This window comes from Myodes glareolus, chromosome 7, assembly GCF_982192425.1.
Source record: "Myodes glareolus chromosome 7, mMyoGla1.1, whole genome shotgun sequence".
NCBI lineage: Eukaryota > Metazoa > Chordata > Mammalia > Rodentia > Cricetidae > Myodes > Myodes glareolus.
Window position 1 is genome coordinate 78,025,085 of NC_142032.1, and position 17,876 is coordinate 78,042,960.

General features: G+C 52.6%; 1 protein-coding gene and 1 long non-coding RNA gene across 3 annotated transcripts in view; one reads left to right on the forward strand and one right to left on the reverse strand.

Moving 5' to 3' along the window:
• The first annotated feature begins 345 nt into the window (after positions 1-345).
• Positions 346-2,213, forward strand: LOC148121475 (uncharacterized). Its single transcript, XR_015738433.1, has 2 exons — positions 346-467; positions 1,367-2,213. It is a non-coding gene; the product is annotated as an uncharacterized LOC148121475 (long non-coding RNA).
• Positions 1,742-17,876, reverse strand: part of Sbk1 (SH3 domain binding kinase 1) — a 45,534-nt gene continuing 29,399 nt past the window's right edge. For both annotated transcript variants that reach the window (XM_085693054.2, XM_048460150.3), the window contains exons 2-4: positions 6,812-7,044; positions 5,538-5,740; positions 1,742-4,957 (exon numbers count right to left, since the gene is read on the reverse strand). In XM_085693054.2, the coding sequence (XP_085549180.2) occupies positions 4,142-4,957; positions 5,538-5,740; positions 6,812-7,037 (1,245 nt within the window). In that variant the 5' untranslated portion in view covers positions 7,038-7,044 and the 3' untranslated portion in view covers positions 1,742-4,141. The remainder of the gene's footprint in view (positions 4,958-5,537; positions 5,741-6,811; positions 7,045-17,876) is intronic.

Sequence of the window (17,876 nt, forward strand, 5' to 3'; positions counted from 1 at the left end):
TCTCCTCTACCATGTGTGTCCCGGGGACCCACCTCATGGTGGTAAGGTACTCTTACCATGTGAGTCATCTCATTGGTACAATCAGAACTTTGGATACCCAGTTAGTCTAGAATGAAAAATCTGGACAGGGAGGGATACTAAGACCCCAAATTGAACATCTCAGGGGCTGTGTGGGGACAACCGGATCCTCTGGTAGCATGTAGTGATGCTGGATTCTTTATGACTAAACATTGGCACCCATGGCAGACAATGGTTTTATCTTCAGAGGCTGCAAGAGTGTCAGATTTCACAGCAGGAGGAGGTTCACGCCCCCTGGTGGTAAATATTGACATTCTCCTCCGACGACCCGGGAGGTGGTAAACCAAGCTGTGTTAGCATGCTGTTTGCATTTGCAGATCTTCCCTCCGCCCTCCTTCATTTCAGAGAAGGGACAGGCACTCTGAAATAACTGTTTTATTTCATCTCGGGTAAGAGTCCTCACCTCTGATCTGCTCGGAGTGGAGTTTTCTTTTTTTTCTCTCCCCTCTCCCAGTTCATAAACAATTACGTAACCTGCCAAACATTTTGTTTTAGAAATTGAACTTCTAAGGATGAGCTAGGTTTTGTTGTCTTGCTTATTTGTCGAACCTCAGCCCCTAAAATAGTCTTGGGTGTGCGTTCATGAATTTGACAAATTGTGACGTGGTTTTCTTAATGTGCCCTGTCGGACACGGAAGAGACTGTGGGACACGGAAAAGACAGTGAGAAGCGGCAGCTTGCCCTCTCCTGTCTCCGCTGCTATGGAATTTATAGTCTAGCCAGGAGACAGAATGATAAGCAATGTGGTGGATGCAAGGGAGCACTGTCCTTCTGCTTGACGGAGACTTTTCTTCGGGTCCCAGCAAGGGTCTGAAGAAGGGAGGGCAGGAAGGAGCCTGGGAAGGTCTGGAAGATCAGAGCGAAGTTAAAAGTCCTAGGGTGTGAGCATGCTGAGTGTCCATGGAGGAGGACACCGGCAGCAAGTGGTATCAGTGGAGTTAGGGGAAGGAGGCTGGAAGCCACGCCAGGGATCTCAGCTTTGACTCGGGGTGACCAATGGATCTTTTAGTAGGAAAGAAAGGTTCCAGGTGCTAGAACCCAAGGGTACTCCAGAGTTGCTGGGAGACCAGCGAGGGCTGTTGAAAGGGAGGGGTGCTGCATGGGAAGGTGGGCGTGGAGGGGTAGACAATGCTCTGCAGATTTAGTAGGTAATTAATAAATATTAACCGCATACTTCCCTACAGCCCCCCTCTCCAAAGCATCTTAACTTTTACTTGGCTCTGAGACCACTACTGCCCCACTGGGCCCTTGCCCAGTTAACTTAGAATTCTCTGGCTTGTCTTTCCAGAGCTTGCCCCGCCATCTCCAAACCTGGTGACCCCCAAGTCCTGGCCTTCTGTAAGTGACAAGCTTCCATCATTAGACAGTCACCGCTGAGTGTTGTGTTGTCTGTACAACTCACTTTTGTACCACTGACATGCACACCGAATGTGCTCGCTAAATACTGTCAAGAGTGGTGGCCATCAACTTTCATTTTGGCCCAGGCTGAAGGAGTCTAAGCTGAAGCTGAAGTCCAAGCCAGGACAATTCTCTGCTCCTCCCCCAGAAAGTTCATGTGCATGCCCCCTCTTCATGGCCTGGCCACTGCGGACGCTACCTTGGAGCCTGCCAGTAAGCCCGGCAGGAAGACCTCCGTACCCCTCCCACCCTGCAGCCGAAACAATCATTTTTCTAAATTTTTATTTTATAGCAATTGTCATAGTTAGAGAAGTAAATAACACATTTAAAAACCTCCTCAGGGCCAAAGGATGCCAGAGTATTTACAAAGACATGGGGTAGGGGAGGCAAGACAGGAGCGTGAGGCTCAAGGGCGTGGGTTCAACCCAGGCCCTGCCCCAGACTTGGACAGATGCCAACCACCAGCACTGTGCTGTGGGCTCAGGGAGCATCACACAGTCTGGGGCCCTCTACTCACAGGATCCGGTGGGAGACCTCTAGCTAACTGAAGGCCCCACTTCCTATCCAGAAAGCTCCCCTACACCCCACAAGCCAGTTCAAGGGGCCCCTGGGAAGCACCAAAGGACAGGGGCAGTGTGAGGGACGCACAGGCTGGGACAGGTGTCAATAGGTGATCTGGCCTGCCCTGGGGTGAGACAGAGACACGCACATACGCGTGCGTACATGAACAAACTATACCTTCACAGAAAAACTGCAAAGGGGGAGGTTTCTCCTGTGGGTTTTGTCTTCTAAGTCTCCATGTCTACGATGTTAATTTTTTGCTATTATTATTATTATTTTGTTTCTTCAACAGTGACAAACTGAGGTAAACATCTGTAACCAACACCTCTCCTAAGGGGCAAAGGGTCCCAACCCAGCAGACAGAGACAGTGCCTGTGGTGGCAGCAAGGGTGAAGCTTGACCCAGCCTGAGTCTGGTTCAAGGTCAGGCTGGTGGCTGCCTCTGAACAATGGGGCTGGGCTACGTACCTAAAGTCTCTTCTGAGGACTACCAGATACTACAAGGGAGATACTACAAGGGAGAGGCCTCCCACACAGGATCTCAACAGACAGAGGGCGCACACGGGACGCGGGATGTCTACTGTGGAATCTCGCTTCCTTGTTATTGCAGATCAGGGTGGAGAGGCCTAAGGCAAGAGGAGAAGTCGCGGCTGGGAAGGAGGGCCTGGTGGCCCCAAGTGAGCCAGGGCAGTGATGGGGGCCTTCTGAGATTCGGCTCTTGGCAGGAGGAGGGGTTTGCTACTTACCTGGCATGTGGGCCCTGTGTCCACTAGGGAAGTGGTGGCACCCCAGGAAAGTGGGACCAGGCCCTGGAGCAACCACAGTTTGTAAACCGGACTCAGGCAGGGCAGGGAGACCTATAGCCCTTTGTGGTGGGAGCAAGGGGTTGTGTAGAGAGGTGGGGGCTCCAGGCTGAGGCGTGGTTGGTGCCCCTTGCAGCTAGCCAGCCAGCCCCACTGTGGAACCTCCTAGAATGACCCAGAACTTTTGGAGGGACCCTAGGAGAGGCAACCCAGGCTGGTCAGTTGGGTGGTGCCAGGCAGAAGGCACAGCCTCCCTGTGCTGAGGTTATTGCAGGGGTTCCTAAAGCCTCCACATTGAGTAGGAGTCCCAAAGGAGAGCAGGGGCAAGGTGAAATCCTGTTTTGCTGTCTAAGAACCTGAGCCAACAGCAGGTGTCTCCTGGGATTCCCTGAGGAGTGTGGTAAAACACAGGCCTGGCTCTTGGCAGCTGCCTGGTGAGGTGTCTGGACCCTCAAAGTCACCAGACACACATCACACTCACTCTGACTTCAACGATTTCCTGTCCCATCCACGGATGTGCTCCTCCCCTGCAAGGGTACTGCCCTAGAACTGAGGCTCACACACGTGATCGACAAACCCCAGGAATAACTGGCGCAACTGTTTCCCTGCTTGTTGAGTGCCCAGGGAAGGAGCAGCTGGGTTGTGAATGCACCCCCTTACCCTAGAGACACAGGAGTGCCAAGCCTCCTGTTCTCCTGCCATCTGTTCCCCTATACCCTCAGGAGGGTTTCCTACTGGAACTCTGTTCCCAATGGCCTCGTGGCTGCGGTAATGGCTCTCCCTTCTGGGATCTATGAACCCATCAGCAGGAAGAGGTGAAGGGGCATCTCTAATATTCGGGTCTGTTCCTGCGCACAACTTTTGCTACATTTAGGGTGCTTGGCCTCTCCCTCTGACCTCCTGGGCACCACTGTTGTCAACCCAGTACCTGTTCCCAGCCAGTTTCTAAGGGTCTCGTGCTCATCTCTGCCCAACATCAAAGGGCCCTTTCTGTGCCCAGGTTTGGATGGAAGATTGTAGGGTGATCTGCCAAGGGGTGTGAAGCGCTAGGAGTGTCCAGGTTCCAGAGCTCAGTCTGGCCCACAAGCTCCCAGCCTTTGTCAGCGGCCCCGGCTCCTCTGGGCTGAGGCCGGCCACACACATGGTCATCCACTAGCTATGTCACCAGCCCACCACCGACCCGGGTGTCTGGGCCTCCTAGTCTACACTACACCCTCCCACCGCGCTGTGGCTGCTCCCTGTCCCCAGTACGGGTCGGAGCATACGCGGCTTCCCCGCAGCGGCTGCGCTGCTCCTAGTAGCTCAGACGCAGATCTCGATGGCCGTGGCCAGCACCACCTGCCCTTTGCTCTTGTCTGCACGGCCGTCGGTCCTGCCCGGGGTAGCGGACTGAGCCAGACCAGCCTCTGGCACGGGCACGGGCACTGGCACGGGCATGGGCACCACGCTGGGCGGCGAGGACCGTGAACCGCTGCCACTCTCGGTGAGCACGGTGCGCTTGAGCGGTGCAGGAGCCTCGAGGCGCAGGGGCCCAGGCAGGCGGTCCCCAGGAGGTTTGCGTGAGCGGTGCGAAGGCCGCCGCCGAAGCTCAGATGTGAGCTCGTGCTTGAGGAAGCGGAAGACCTCCTTGGCCGGCCCGCGACGCTCGGGCTCCAGAGCCAGCAGCCGCTGGAACATGCGCAGTGCAGGCTCGGTGAAGCGGCGCCACTGCGAAGGCAACCCCGGCAGGCGGCCCCGCTGCCAGCGCACGAACTCCTCGAAGAAGGCATCGGCGCCCGACGCAGCCTCCCACGGGAAGTTGCCAGTGAGCACGCAGAAGATAAGCACTCCGAACGCCCACACATCCACGCCTGTGTCCACCGCGAAGCCATCGGCACGGCCCGCCTGGCACACCTCGGGCGCAGTGTAAGGTATAGTGCCGCTCACACGCTTCACACGGCAACCCACGCGCCGCGTCATGCCGAAGTCCGCCAGCTTCACACGGCGGCACTCACGGTCAAACAGCAGCACGTTCTCGGGTTTGATGTCGCGGTGCACTAGCTGTCTGCTGTGCATGAAGTCCAGCGCCAGCCCCAGCTGCTGCACACAGCGCTTCACTGTGTCCTCGGGGAGCCCCACCTGTGGAGGACGGAAAGAGCTGCTCAGGGGTAGCCAGGTACGCCTGCCCTCACCCCAGTTCCTTCTTTTAGACCCTGTCACTTTGGGGGCCACAACTCTCCTGCTGTCCTCTGGGCCTGCCGTGATCCTAATACCTACCTGCTTGTCCTCCCAGCCTGGCAGGATAGCCCTCCTGTTCCTTTGCTAGGTGTCTTGACCCCAATCCTTAACAAGTGGAAAGCTCCAAACCAAGTACCAGAACCCCCTCCACTTGCTCCAGGGTTACCTTCTCTGGGGCCTCAGTTCTTGTTCAATTGCTTATTATCTGCTGTGTGGAGGAGTCAGCCCAGACTTGCACAGATGCTAGACCGACGCCATTAGAAAACTCCCAGTTTTTTGAGATAGGTCTCACTATTCAGCTCAAGCTGGCGTAAAACCCATGATCTCTCTGCCTCTGCCTCGCTTCCCAATTGTTGGGATTACAGGCATGCACTACCACTCCCTACTTACTGGTTAATCAACCAGTCCAACTCCTTCCAGGATTTCATACTCTGGCAGCCCCAAAGCCCATCTCCCCTCTCTCCAACACTAACTGAATTACCTGGGGAGGGATGATGTCAAACAGGTCCCCAGCAGGAGCGTACTCCTGGGCAAAGACATAGCACTCCTCAGTCTCGAAGACCACGTCAAAGACCTTGATGATGAAGGGGCTGGATGACAGGCTGTTGGTGATGCTCACTTCACGCAGGAAATTCTTCAGCTTTGTCTTGCTCTTATTCACAAATTTCAGGGCCATTTTGGTGCCTGGCGGGGCCACAGCAACAACAGTGAGACCCTCTCCCTCACAGATAAACCCCCACATCTAGCTGTACAGTCTGTCCCCAGAATACGGCTAGTGGACCTGGTCAGCATGATGTCCTCGCGGCATAGTAAACACCTAGGTCCACCCAGAAGATAAGGCTGACCTGAGTTATCTACGTTGCAGCCAGGAACACTTATTGCCTCCTTCCCCAAGCCATTTTCCTGACCTACTGTCTATTCATCTGTCATATTTGTCTCCCCCAGCTAAAAACCATGGCTCCCTGAAGCACAGAAACCTTTCAGAATTCGCCAAACAACGGGTACTCAGCAAATGCTAGCCAATGGGTGCATAAGAGAAGCCCCTGTAGGACACTGGTTCCCCAAACTGGGCATGCATGTGCAGCCTGCTGGGCATGCAGCTATGCAATAGCAACAGAATGCTACACATCACAGGCCCTGCCTTCAACACTTCACGCTCACCTTCTACACTACCAATGACCCAATAAGGTCAGCATCCATTCCCTTCTTTATTAAATAGAGGAACCGGGTTACACTGCCCAGGGTCACACAGAAAGCAATAAAGTGCCCCCATGCAAGTGTTCTTCCTGCTGCCTTAGCTGTCCCACAGGCTCCTCCTGCCCTGGGAAGTATAGAGTGCCATCCCAGCTCAAACACACAGTAGCTCCATGACCTCGGCTGGCTGGCCGAACATCAGGGCATGTGTCTTTATTGGAGAAATGTGTCCAGACCAACCCATAGGAACATATCTCCACGCTTCTACATAATGAGTCCCATTCCCAAGGACCTGTCTTCACCTTTGTCTAGCTCCCTAGGTGTCACCAATGCTCTCCAATCACAATTTCTAGCAGTGTCCTGTCCCTGGGCACATCTGTCTCAAAGGCACCCAGATGGCCCCAAAGTAGCCTACCCCTCAGTGCGGGTCCTTTGCTAGCTCCTACTTGCTGTACAGCATATCCTTTCCATATAATCTGCTCTGTACCCTTGCTGGCCCTCTATCCAGGCATGTCTCCACCCCAGCCTTCATACCCTGCCACATTACCAACCAACACTCACCTGTGCCCTTGTAAGCCACCAGGTCAACCTTCCCGTAGGTCCCTTTACCCAGCTCCCGGACAAGCTCGTAGTGCTTGGTAACGTCGCTGGCAGTCAGTGTGCGTAGCGTCAGTGCTTGCATGTCTTCTGTGAGGAGGGGCACACCTGCACCTGGTACAGGGGCGGCCCCTGGCCCGCAGCAAGGCAGGGAGTGGAGCGGTTCAGGCTCTGGGCAGCCCACGCTCATCTTCTCCCTGTTGTGAGGTATGGCATGGTGAGTGACAAGCAAGCCCCCTGCTCCATCCACCTCCTGCTTCCCCAGCACCTAGGACATTCCCAGTCGGACCACAGGAATGCTAAGCATTGTGAATCCTGTCACCATCCCCGGAGTTTCTGGAGATAATCACTGTCCCTTGTCAGCTCTGTGTGTCACAGACCCATTCGTCTCACGCTCTAACCCACACAGTGCCCGGCAAGCACACAGGTTTGCCACACAGCAGCAGCCACACATATGCTCCCATTCACAAGCTTTGAGTTTCTGTTGTGGGCGGTGCTGGAGGGGGTCAAATCTAGAATCTTGCACATGCTAAGCATGTGATCTGTCACTGAGTGCCGTCCTAGCTTCACTCACAGTGACGATGAAGCACCTTTGGCCAGGTGTGTATCAGAGCCTTTGGGGACCCCAGCACTGTGCGGCTGCATGAGTACCTTTGCCCTCGTGGGGTTTATGCGTCAGAAACATGGACAGCAAACACAGCAAACACACAAATGGCATTTTACAGTCAGATGCAGGGTGGGGTCAGTTAATGGCAGCCTCTGCCATACCAAATACCTCAGCCACACGATTTTGCCCCACACAGGCAGGAGAGTGCAGCCACACGGTCATAACACATTGCCCTCTGGTGCATTTGATACCTACAGTCCTGGGGCCTATCCCACAGCGGTCCTGCTTTTCCTCTGCCCTATTATGCCCACAGCTGGGCTGGTCTTCATGGATATGCCCCTCATGGCTACTGGATGTTTCCACATAGACTATCATCCTTGAATGGCCCTGCTGCTGTTGGGGGTACTGAGCACCATGTGGGGTAGAATCAGAGGCTGGAGACTGACTGTGATGGTGAGACCAATACCCAACTTGAGGCCCTCATTTCTGTTTCCCACTTTATTATGCTTTGCTTCATTTTTCTGCAGCTTTACTGAGGTTTGCTTGGTATATGATAAACTACAGATTTAAAACACGATTTGATGAGTTTGAACAAATGAATATTCATGAAGCCGTCATTGCAATCAACATAATGAGCATATCTGTCACTCCAACAGTTTCCTTTTGTTCCTCTAAGCCTGCTCTATCTCAATCCTTATCTTCCAGGCAACCGTCCAGAACCTTCCCTTCTTAGCTATGGGGTGCATGTGTGCTAGGAGCAGAGCCTCTCCCAGCCTCTCCCAGGGGCGCTGGGCAGGCTGTGTGCATGCGCATGAGTGTATCGGCTGGAGGTCAGCATTCAGGCCTGCCGTCAGCTGCCTCTCATGCACCCCACTTGGGCCTCTCAACCCACATCACAGTTATTCTGAGTCCTCTGCTCCCTGAAGGACACAGCAGAGAGCTCTGTCCAAGATGAGGCACGTCGTCCAAGCCACTCAGGCTGGGTTCGGAGACCAAATGTCACTTACTAGTCGGACGTCCCTGTGTCCCTGGACAGGTTACATCCGTGCCTGTTTCCTTATCTATAGAGAGATTTAATAACAGAACCCACTTCCCATGAGCCATTGTGAGGTTAAATAGGCACGAAGGACCTGGGGCACAGCAAGTACCCTGTAGGTGTGTGCCATGCCAAGTCTCCAGGCACAACTCCAGACAGGCGCTGTGAGGCGATAGGTAAGAACAGTGCGGCTTCTCCTTGGCGTCAGGGCTGTCAGGGCCATAAGCCCATGCTCATTTGTGCATTCACTCTTTTTGGACAAGGACTACAATTTTGAGTTGGAAGCTGGGGGTACTGGGAACATCCCATAAGTTCTGGCCAGCCACTCCCTTCCAGGTCAGGCCCTTTCCCCTGTCTTCCCTTCCTTCCTGGCACGACCCAGCCTCCCACTTCACACAGAGAGGAGGAACATCAGGAGGGAACTTCCTGGCCTCCCACCAGACATAGGCGGAGCTCCATCTGTGCCATCTTCAGCAATGGCTGGGATGAGAGAGGCCCCTCCCTGCGCTGGCTCCCACTTCTTCTGCTTCCCCAGGCTCCTGCTCTCTCCATTCATAGACCCCGTTCTCCCGCCCCCAGCTTCAGCCTTTTTCTGGGTTTTATTTTGACTCTAGCTGAGATGCCACAGCATCACCCTGGGAGTCTAGTCTGTGGCATGGTGATGTTTTCATAAACCCGCCAGACGATGGCGGAAGAACCAGTTCTGCTTCCCAATGTCCATACAGCCCCAGTCCCAGACTAGGATTCGTCACAACCATGACTGGACTATACTAGGGAGCTGGGAAGGGGGAGGGGAGTTTTTCTCAGCTTCAGGGCTTCTGGGACCATGAGCTCTGTCAAATGTCCACCAACTATCTGAGGAGGACAAGTTAGCACCCATGGTCGGCTTCCTCTCAAAAGGGAAGGGCCACCAGTTTTGAGGGTGTCCTCAGGCCACTGTCCCTAGCCTTTCAAGGACAGTGTGTGGCTTTTCCTAAGGGTTTCTGGTAAGTACACAGTCCCCTTAATCCGGAGCCTTCCCCACTTCCCAGGGAGATGCTGGGCTGCTGGGCTGGCCATTTGACATGTGCACACTCCCGGAGACGGAGACAGACAGCCTAATGGGTAGGCCTGTGTACTCTCCTGATGCAACTAACTCTCTCTCTCACGTAGAGCATCAGCCCTGTTGAGTCCCACACTACTTCTGTGTCCTCTGGGACGTTGGCAGCTGCAAGAGGTTTTATTCCTTCTATACACAGGCCCAGGGTTGCCTTCTTGTGGGCCTCACAACTGCCCCTGGACACTCAAGCCAGTTCCGACCACCACCCAACACTGCCTCTGCCAAATTTAGAGGCTGCTAGTCAGGCCAGTGTTCCTAAGCAACCTTTACTTTCCACTTCCTGTCCCCCTGCCTGACCTCCATAGTGCTACAGTCCTTGGGTCCCTGTCCTCTATGGACCTCTGCTGCCCCAGCATACTGGTACTAGAAGAGTTTAAATTTGAATCTGTGTGTCCCTGCTGGGCATGTTAGGGAAAATGTCTCAACTGTGCCCACCTGTCAACAAGCCAGAGGCCAGACCAATTCATCCTCTCTGTATCACTCCCTAAATCCACTGGGTAAGTTCTGGGGATACCCAGCCACCCTTTTCCCACCGTCATGTTCTCCACAAGGTGTTAGCAAGAGGCAGTGTATGAATCCACGTCTATCCCTACTGCTGTGTCAATCCCTCAGGTATATACTGCCTTTGACTCAGTTACCAAACATGACAGACACACAGTAGGGAGTGACAGAGATGGTATGAGCCTAGAACAGTCATGGCCTTGGTCCTATTGTGAGCTATTTTAGTTGGGTGACCTATAGACAGCCCCGGGCAGTGGTGGCATGCCTTAAATCCCAGCACTCAAGAGCAGAGGTAGGTGGATCTCTGTGAGTTTGTGGCCAGCCCAGGCTACAGAGCCGAGTTCCAGGATAGCCAGGGCTACACAGAGAAACTCTGTTGAAAATTAAAACAAACAAAAAAAAAACCCAACAAAGCAAAACCAACCAATCTAACAAACAAAAAACCTTAACCAATCTGTACCTACTGCAGCAAACCTGTCATAAGGACTCAGCTAATCTTAACTCCATAATGCAGTGCTGTTATTGTGTGATGAAATGAAGCATAACCACAAAGTGGCTTGCCCACAGTCACACAGCTAGCGTCGGAACTGGATCCAAATTCCATCCTTTAAATCAGTTCTCTCCCAAGACAAGTGTTGGGAACAATACACCCAGATCCTGCAGTAGCTGGGTGGAGTCTCAGCCAAGCATACCCATATAATCCTAACAGTTCCTGTTGGCTGTCTGGTGCCACCCGCTTGTTCCTCACAGGGATGTCACGTGGCTCCTGGGATACAGGACAACTTGAGACTGAGTGAAGCACGACATGCCTAGCTCCTGAGTGGTTGGAAAGATATAGACACATCTAACATCAGGGTAACACTGTCCTCCAGGTGCTGACACACGTCCTCTCGAATGCACTTAGCTATAGCCTCTCTACCTCTGAGCCACCAGCACCAGGAAGCAGGTTTCTGTTGACCTCTGTTTCCTCCCTGCTGGTGCTTGGCAGGGCATCCACCCACACTCTGGGTGACTGCTGCCCCAAGAGACCCTTCGGGTGGTGCACTTCCAGGGTGTGTCCCCTACTTGCCCTGAGACTCATCCGTGTACCTGATCTGGAGCTTTCCCCAGCCACCAGGTGGGCTGCTGTCTTGACCATCTGATATGTGTATACTCCAGGAGATGGAGATGGGTAGCCTAGTGTGCTGGGATGGCAGTCTTGGCTCTGGCACATGCTGGAAGGCCACCATAATGGGGGAGGGTTTCCCAAGTGAGAAGCAAGACCGAACTGCCTACCACTTCCTGTTGGCAGGCAGCCTGGGTTGGGCGCCACCCTGTGATGCTACACCCAGCACAGTGCTTTGGAACTCTCATTCCTTACCATAAGCAGAGACAAACACACACAAGCCATAAATGTATGCACACACAGAGACATACAAACACGTACACACACACATGCAATGGCACCAGCTTGGCAAATTTTTCCTCACTGAGTCCTCGCAAAACCTTGAGGAGAGGGCAAGGAGCTGCCTGTGTTGTACAGAAGCAGCTTACTTGCCGTGTGACTTATATACCCATGAACACCTTAGTGGCCTGAGTAAGCGTACACACCCAAACAGCCACTGCCGCTATCGAGTGATGTTTTCTGCTCTACAGATAATAATAACAGCGGCTCAAGAGTCTGCTGACTCGTCTGTGGCTATGGCAGTCAGCCAGCTGCTAGCAAAGTCTCCTCTTCTACAGGACAAAGTCACCACACTTGTCAGCTTCCTTCATATGGCCATGTGGCTGGCTTCCCCCACTGGGATGGGAACACAAGTGACGTGTGCTATTGCCAGCTCAGGACTTTTTCCAGTTGCAGAAGCCTCCTGGATGCTGGCTTGAACAGAGGACCCCCAAACCCTCAAACATGGTAGAGGCACAGTAAAGGCGTAGCTCAAGTCCCCAAGGAAGGGGGTGAAGATTACCCGCCCTCTATTGTTCTGTGAGCTCCTAGTGTGCTCCAACCCCGAGGCACCGCTTGTCACAGCAGCTACTGCTAGTCTCTGTCACGGGGTATGGAACCAGGAAGCAGAACCATGCTTTGCACCTGCCTGGAGCATGGCCAGACTCCCCAGAATGGTGACCACAGAGACCAAGGACAAAGATGCAACCACGGGAGTGGGTAGAGCGTGACCCATCTGCAGAGAAGAGAGCTTGCCTCATCTTGCCTTGTGAGAGAACAATGTCACTGTGTTTATGGAGCATCTACTCTGTTCTGGATGCACTGTGTGCTAGATTTAAATCTAGGAACCATCACAGCAAGTGATATGGCTGCTACATCCTCACTTCATAGAAATATCACCTCCGAGCCACATAGTAAAACCTAATTGCCCCTTCCTTCTTGTTCTTCTGAGATAGTGTCCTGCATAGCCCAGACTGGCTTATTGCTTCCTGGATGTTGGGATGATGGCCTCTGCCATCATACTCAGTCCTAACAGCCATTTTAACAGTATTAAGAGGTGAGACCTGGCCAGATGTTGGGGCACACACCTTTAATTCCAGCACTGGGGAGGCAGAGGTAGGTGGATCTCTATGAGGTGGATGAGACCTAGGCAGGGCAGGTGAGATGGCTCAGTGGTGGCCAGAGTTTGATGCCCAGAATACTCTTTACGGTAAGAGAGAACTGACCTCACCAAGTTGTCATCTGACCCTCACATTCACGTTGTAGCACACGTATGCCCACCCCGTACACACGTGCCATTTACACATTCACATGCACCAACACTAATACGTATGATCTTTAAAACGGACAGACCTTGGAGGTTGTTGAGGCTGGGTCCTTCCAAGGGCTCATCTTAATCTTTTCCCTTTTTCCTCCCACCTTCTACGGCAGGATGTCCCTTGACCTTGACATCCTAGCTTCTAGGACTGAGATATATAGCTCTGCTCATTACAAACCACCCAGCCAGAGGTCCTTGGTGGCAGCAAAACTAAGCAAACCAAAACAGATACGGGGGCATCCGTGGACTCAAAATGGCATTAGGCAGAGCTGGGTTCAGATCTGAGGTTCCTCTCCTGTGAGACTTTTCAAGGCAGACACAGGCAGATGTGGTACAGAAGAGTGTATCCTCCATCCCTGGGAGTGTGCAGCAGAGGTTAGCGCCTACCCGTGTGTGTATGTGGGGGGAGGGTACTGTGAGGGGTGAGGCAGAACCTAAGGATTCCAGCCAGGCCTTCTTTGTTTTCTTGCCCTGATTGACTGGGAACTTGGTGTACAATCCAGGTTGGCCTAGAACCTGTGGTTTTCTTGCTCCTGACTTCTAAGAGCTGAGAGTACAGGAGTGAGGCACAATGCTTCACAATGCCCGGCTCTAGGCAAGCCTTCTACTAGAGTCCTATGTTCAGGTCCCCTCACTTAGGTCCCTGGCAAGAGCAAACTCCAAGCAAGTCTTAACAAAAGCCTGGTCTACAAGAATTCCCAACTGTAGGATACTCACCTCTCTGGATATGATTACTCAAAGTCCCTGTTAAAAAAACAGCGTGTGGCGGAATTTCAGAGCCGAGTGGAGGGCAGCACAGTGACCCCTTCCCCCTCCATAAGTGGACGGCAAGGGAGCTGCAGCTGTATAGCCCTGGCTTTCATGAGGAAGCCGGCTTTCTACTTCAGTCTTCTGCTCCCTCAGGCCTGCTCAGGCTGAGGTCGGATAAACTGCTTTTCTTTTTTTCTATCCTGCACTTGTTATAGTTACCACACACAAGGTAACGGGCCTGTGACATTTTCTTACATGTCTGTCATTGCACTTTGTCCCACACGCCACCCCAGCCAGGCTAAAAGTCAGATTTGACTCAATCTTTGCCTTGCTCACACAGCTGCAATGGGGTTTCATTCATTTGACTGCTATTTGAGATGTGGTCTTGCCAGGGTGGCACTGAATTCACCATTCTCCTGCCTCGCCTCCCATGTGCGAGGATTACGGGTGCGCAACACGTACTTGGCCTTTGCAGTGCTGCTGAGGCTCCTTGAATAACCATGTGCCATTTCCTTGCTCAGCATCAGTTCCCCTTTCTTTGGGTGGCAGCCCCACCCTCTGCCCATGTGTTCACAAGGATGCTTTCTACACTACTGTTAGGGGCAGGCTTGACCCAGGCTTGCCTGACCCATGGGTCAACGAATCTATCTACCACAAGATGAACATGTGCCCAAAGGTGACCTGCTCCAGTCACGCCCGGGACTTCTGCTGGAGCTCTGGAGAATCAGCATTCTCCATTCTGGGTGTGCCACTGAACCAGAGAACACAGGGATACAGCTGCGGGGTGCTGGCTGGCCACACCAAACGGGGAAACCTGCCTGACAGGGAAGCAATAGAGATGTGCTGATGAAGCATGCCTGAGGCCAGCTCTACTCCTGGACATTTATTTCATGAATCAGTGGGTTTCTGTTCTGGCTTAATTAAGCCAGTTGATTGGGTTTATATAACTCTCAAAGCTAGACTCCAGACAAGTGTACCTAAAACCCAGCGAGAAAGCCAGGAGCTCCTTGAAAGCCAGCCCCTGCCTTAATCATCTTGCTATTCCCAGCACCGAGCCAGGGGGTGACAAATGCCGGTGAATAATTCCTTCGTGTTTGGGAAGTTGTAACTTTTTATATCTTGGCTTCCCTGAATGTGACCCCGCAGGCACAGTTATTTCTCTAGCACCACATGAAGAACTGTTGGCCCCATCCTGCAGATGGACAGACTGATGACCAGGGGCACTGCATCTGCTCTCAGCCATACAGGTAGGTCAGTGGCGGGCTGGGTCAGAAGCCAGGATGTCCTTAGGGATGAAGTGCTATGGCCTTCTACCAGTCCCAGGGTGGAGGTGCCAACAGAAAGTGACAATAATGAGCTAATACCTACGGACCCAGTGACCCCTTATACTGCCCGATAGTATGGGGACTATTACTGACTCCAATTTACAAATGAGGAAACTGGAGCATGGGTGTTGTCTTTTTTTTTTTCCTTCTGTGTTTGATGCTTGGGATTGAGCCTAGGGAAGTGTTCTATCCCCAGCCCTTTCATTCTGAAACAAGAGTCTTGCTATGTAGCCCAGTCTATCCTCAAGCTTTTGATCCTCCTGCCTCAGCCTCCCAAGTAGCTAGGAGGGTAAGCATACACCACTAGGCCCAGATTGGTCGTATCATTATAGCAAAACCATCCATCCAGGAAGCAGTAGTACCAGGCATAATCATTCCGTGATCCGAGCTTACCCGCTGCTTTCCTCTCTCTAAAGTGAAGTGCTAAAAATTGCCACTTAATCTCTGCAGCAACTCCTTTTTCATAGCTGAGGGTCAGAGAGCCCTGCCCAAAGTCATGTAGCCCATCTGTTCAGGACCAAGACTGAATCCTTAGCTTCTTGGGTTCTACATCCTCTTCTTTATTCTTAAGTCTTCATTCAGTTCTGGGTTCCAGGTTTTCCAACACATCTTCAGCACCAAAGGCCTGGACAGCACCCAGGGTAGTGCCTACTAGAGGAAGAGTGGAGGTAGCGGGACAGCAGACAAGGAGGCAGCCAGGGATGAGAAAACTACAGAGCTGGGTCTCCAGTGCCAATGCCCAGAGCTCTCACAGTAGACATACCCAAGATGTGCCTAGCTTCTAATACTGCTATAAAAAGTAAGTGGCCTTGTATAGAAGCAATTTGACACTCAATGGATACAAGTGTATCTATACAGTAGCTTCTACAAACAGGCTTGCAAGTTAAAGGGTGAGTGGGTTTGGAATTTTTGTAGAGGGGGGGGTGGGAACGGACCAAGTTGCCATGTTGCTGGACAGTCTATCAAGTAAGGAGGCTGCTTCTGGGAGAACACAGCAGTGGCCACCAGCTCCCCTGCGCTCTCTGGGCCTCCAGGTCACTTCAGTCAGGTGGTTAGTGCGTTTCTTTGACAAGGGGAAAGTAAAACAGGTTTCTCATTTGCTTGCACTTATATTGAGTAACGCCAGATGTCACACATTAGTAGCAGGGCTTGACCTTGACCCAAACTGGCTTCCAACTTCCAGCCCTCCTGTCTCAGCCTCCACAGTAGCTAGGATTGCAGGTGTGTGCCAATGTGCCAAGCTACAGTCTATTGTAGAAACAGCAGCATTCACAGAGTGTCGCCCCCATTTCCACTAGCCCCTGTCTCATTCCTGTTTCCACTGGCCTTGTCCCCTGTGACTTGCTTCTGTGTCCCACCGCCACCCAGGTTTCCCTGCTGTTCTCAGGCAGTCATATTCCAGCCTGGGGCTGTTCCTTCTGCTTGGACAACTCTTCCCTCTATGCCCACGTGGTTCTTCCCTCAGTGTTCTGCTTGGATGACACCTTCCAAACCAGGACCACAGCCCGCCCGCCCATCCTTCCCCCGCACCTTGTTCTAGTTCTCCCCAGTAGAACGTAGCACCTTTGGAATGCATTACATAATTTACTGACTACGATGACATCCATTAGCTGTGTCTTTCTCCCACTTGAACTAAAGCACCCAGAGGGCAGGGATTTTGTGGCTGGCCTTATTCATTGCGGAGTCCCCAGGAACTGGCATGGCACCTGGTACAAATCAGGTGCTTAGTAAACATCTATTGGATGAACACCTGGATCTCTTGGAAGGTGGGGACTAAGTGAGGAAGGATGAAACCTTACCAAGCACAACCCTGCATGGTCTGGGGAACAGAAGGAAAAGGCTGGGTGAGGCTAGGTGACAGGTACCGTCAGAGGATGGCCAGATGACCATCCGCTCCTGAATGTCTCCCCGAAGGCTGTTGCTACGCTCCATGCTGGCTTACCCAGAACCATATCTGCCTGCACTTTGACTCTTCTGCTTACTGCTGAGAACATCATCATGGCACAGGCCTGTTTCTACACCCAACACTTGTGAGTCAGGCCCCCTAGGAAACCAGGGGATCCTAACAAGTCCTCTACTTTGTCTTACCTTTTGGGTCAGGGTCATGCTGCTAAAAGCCCAAGCTGACCTCAAACTCAAAATCTTCTTGCCTCTTCCTGAGTGCTGTGTGTACAGACAGACATACAGCCACCATGCCTGAATTGTCTCAGTCCTTTGACAATAATACATAATGCATTAAATACTGCATTCTGGTCCAAAAAGCAGAAGGAAGAAGGGGACATTCACTTCAGTCCCCTTCAGGGTGCAAGGCACTGCCCCTTCTTAGCAACATGACCCTGGGTAGGATGTGCCCTCTACTGATAACTCAGTTTGCTCATCAGCAAGAACAAGGCTGAGATGCCCAGTGGACACGGTGGGCTACAGTGAGAACTCAAAAGGTATTTCTCACATGCCTGGCATGAAGCAGATACTTGGTAAGAACTAGCCAGATGGAGGGACCTGGAGACTAGTTCTCCTGCTGACTGTGTGAAGAAATTTGTCCTGGTCCACACACAGAGGCCATCTTTCCGCTGTTAAATTTTACTCCTGAACCAGCCACAGCTAGAAAAGTCTGTGATTACCAGGCTCACCCTCCCTATGTGCCAAATCCAGAAAGTGGAGACTTAGGAGTGTCGCCAGGACAAACCACGAGACACAGCTTCCTCACCGTCCTCGCCACCAGAGCCACCTGTACATCACTGTGCTGTGAGGCTCCAAGACTGACTTAGTATCTGCCTCCCTCTCTTCTATCTGGCAGCCCAACCTTCCCTAGGCACAACCTCGGTCGCTATGAAGTCGGTGACTCTGTTACCAGATAGGTTGCCTAGCCTCTCTAGTCCTGTGGAAGACAGGAGCCCCAAGCCCCAAGGAGTGGGCCCTCAAAGAGGTCCAGGGCTTTACACCTAGAAGATGCAGGCAATCTGGCACTCA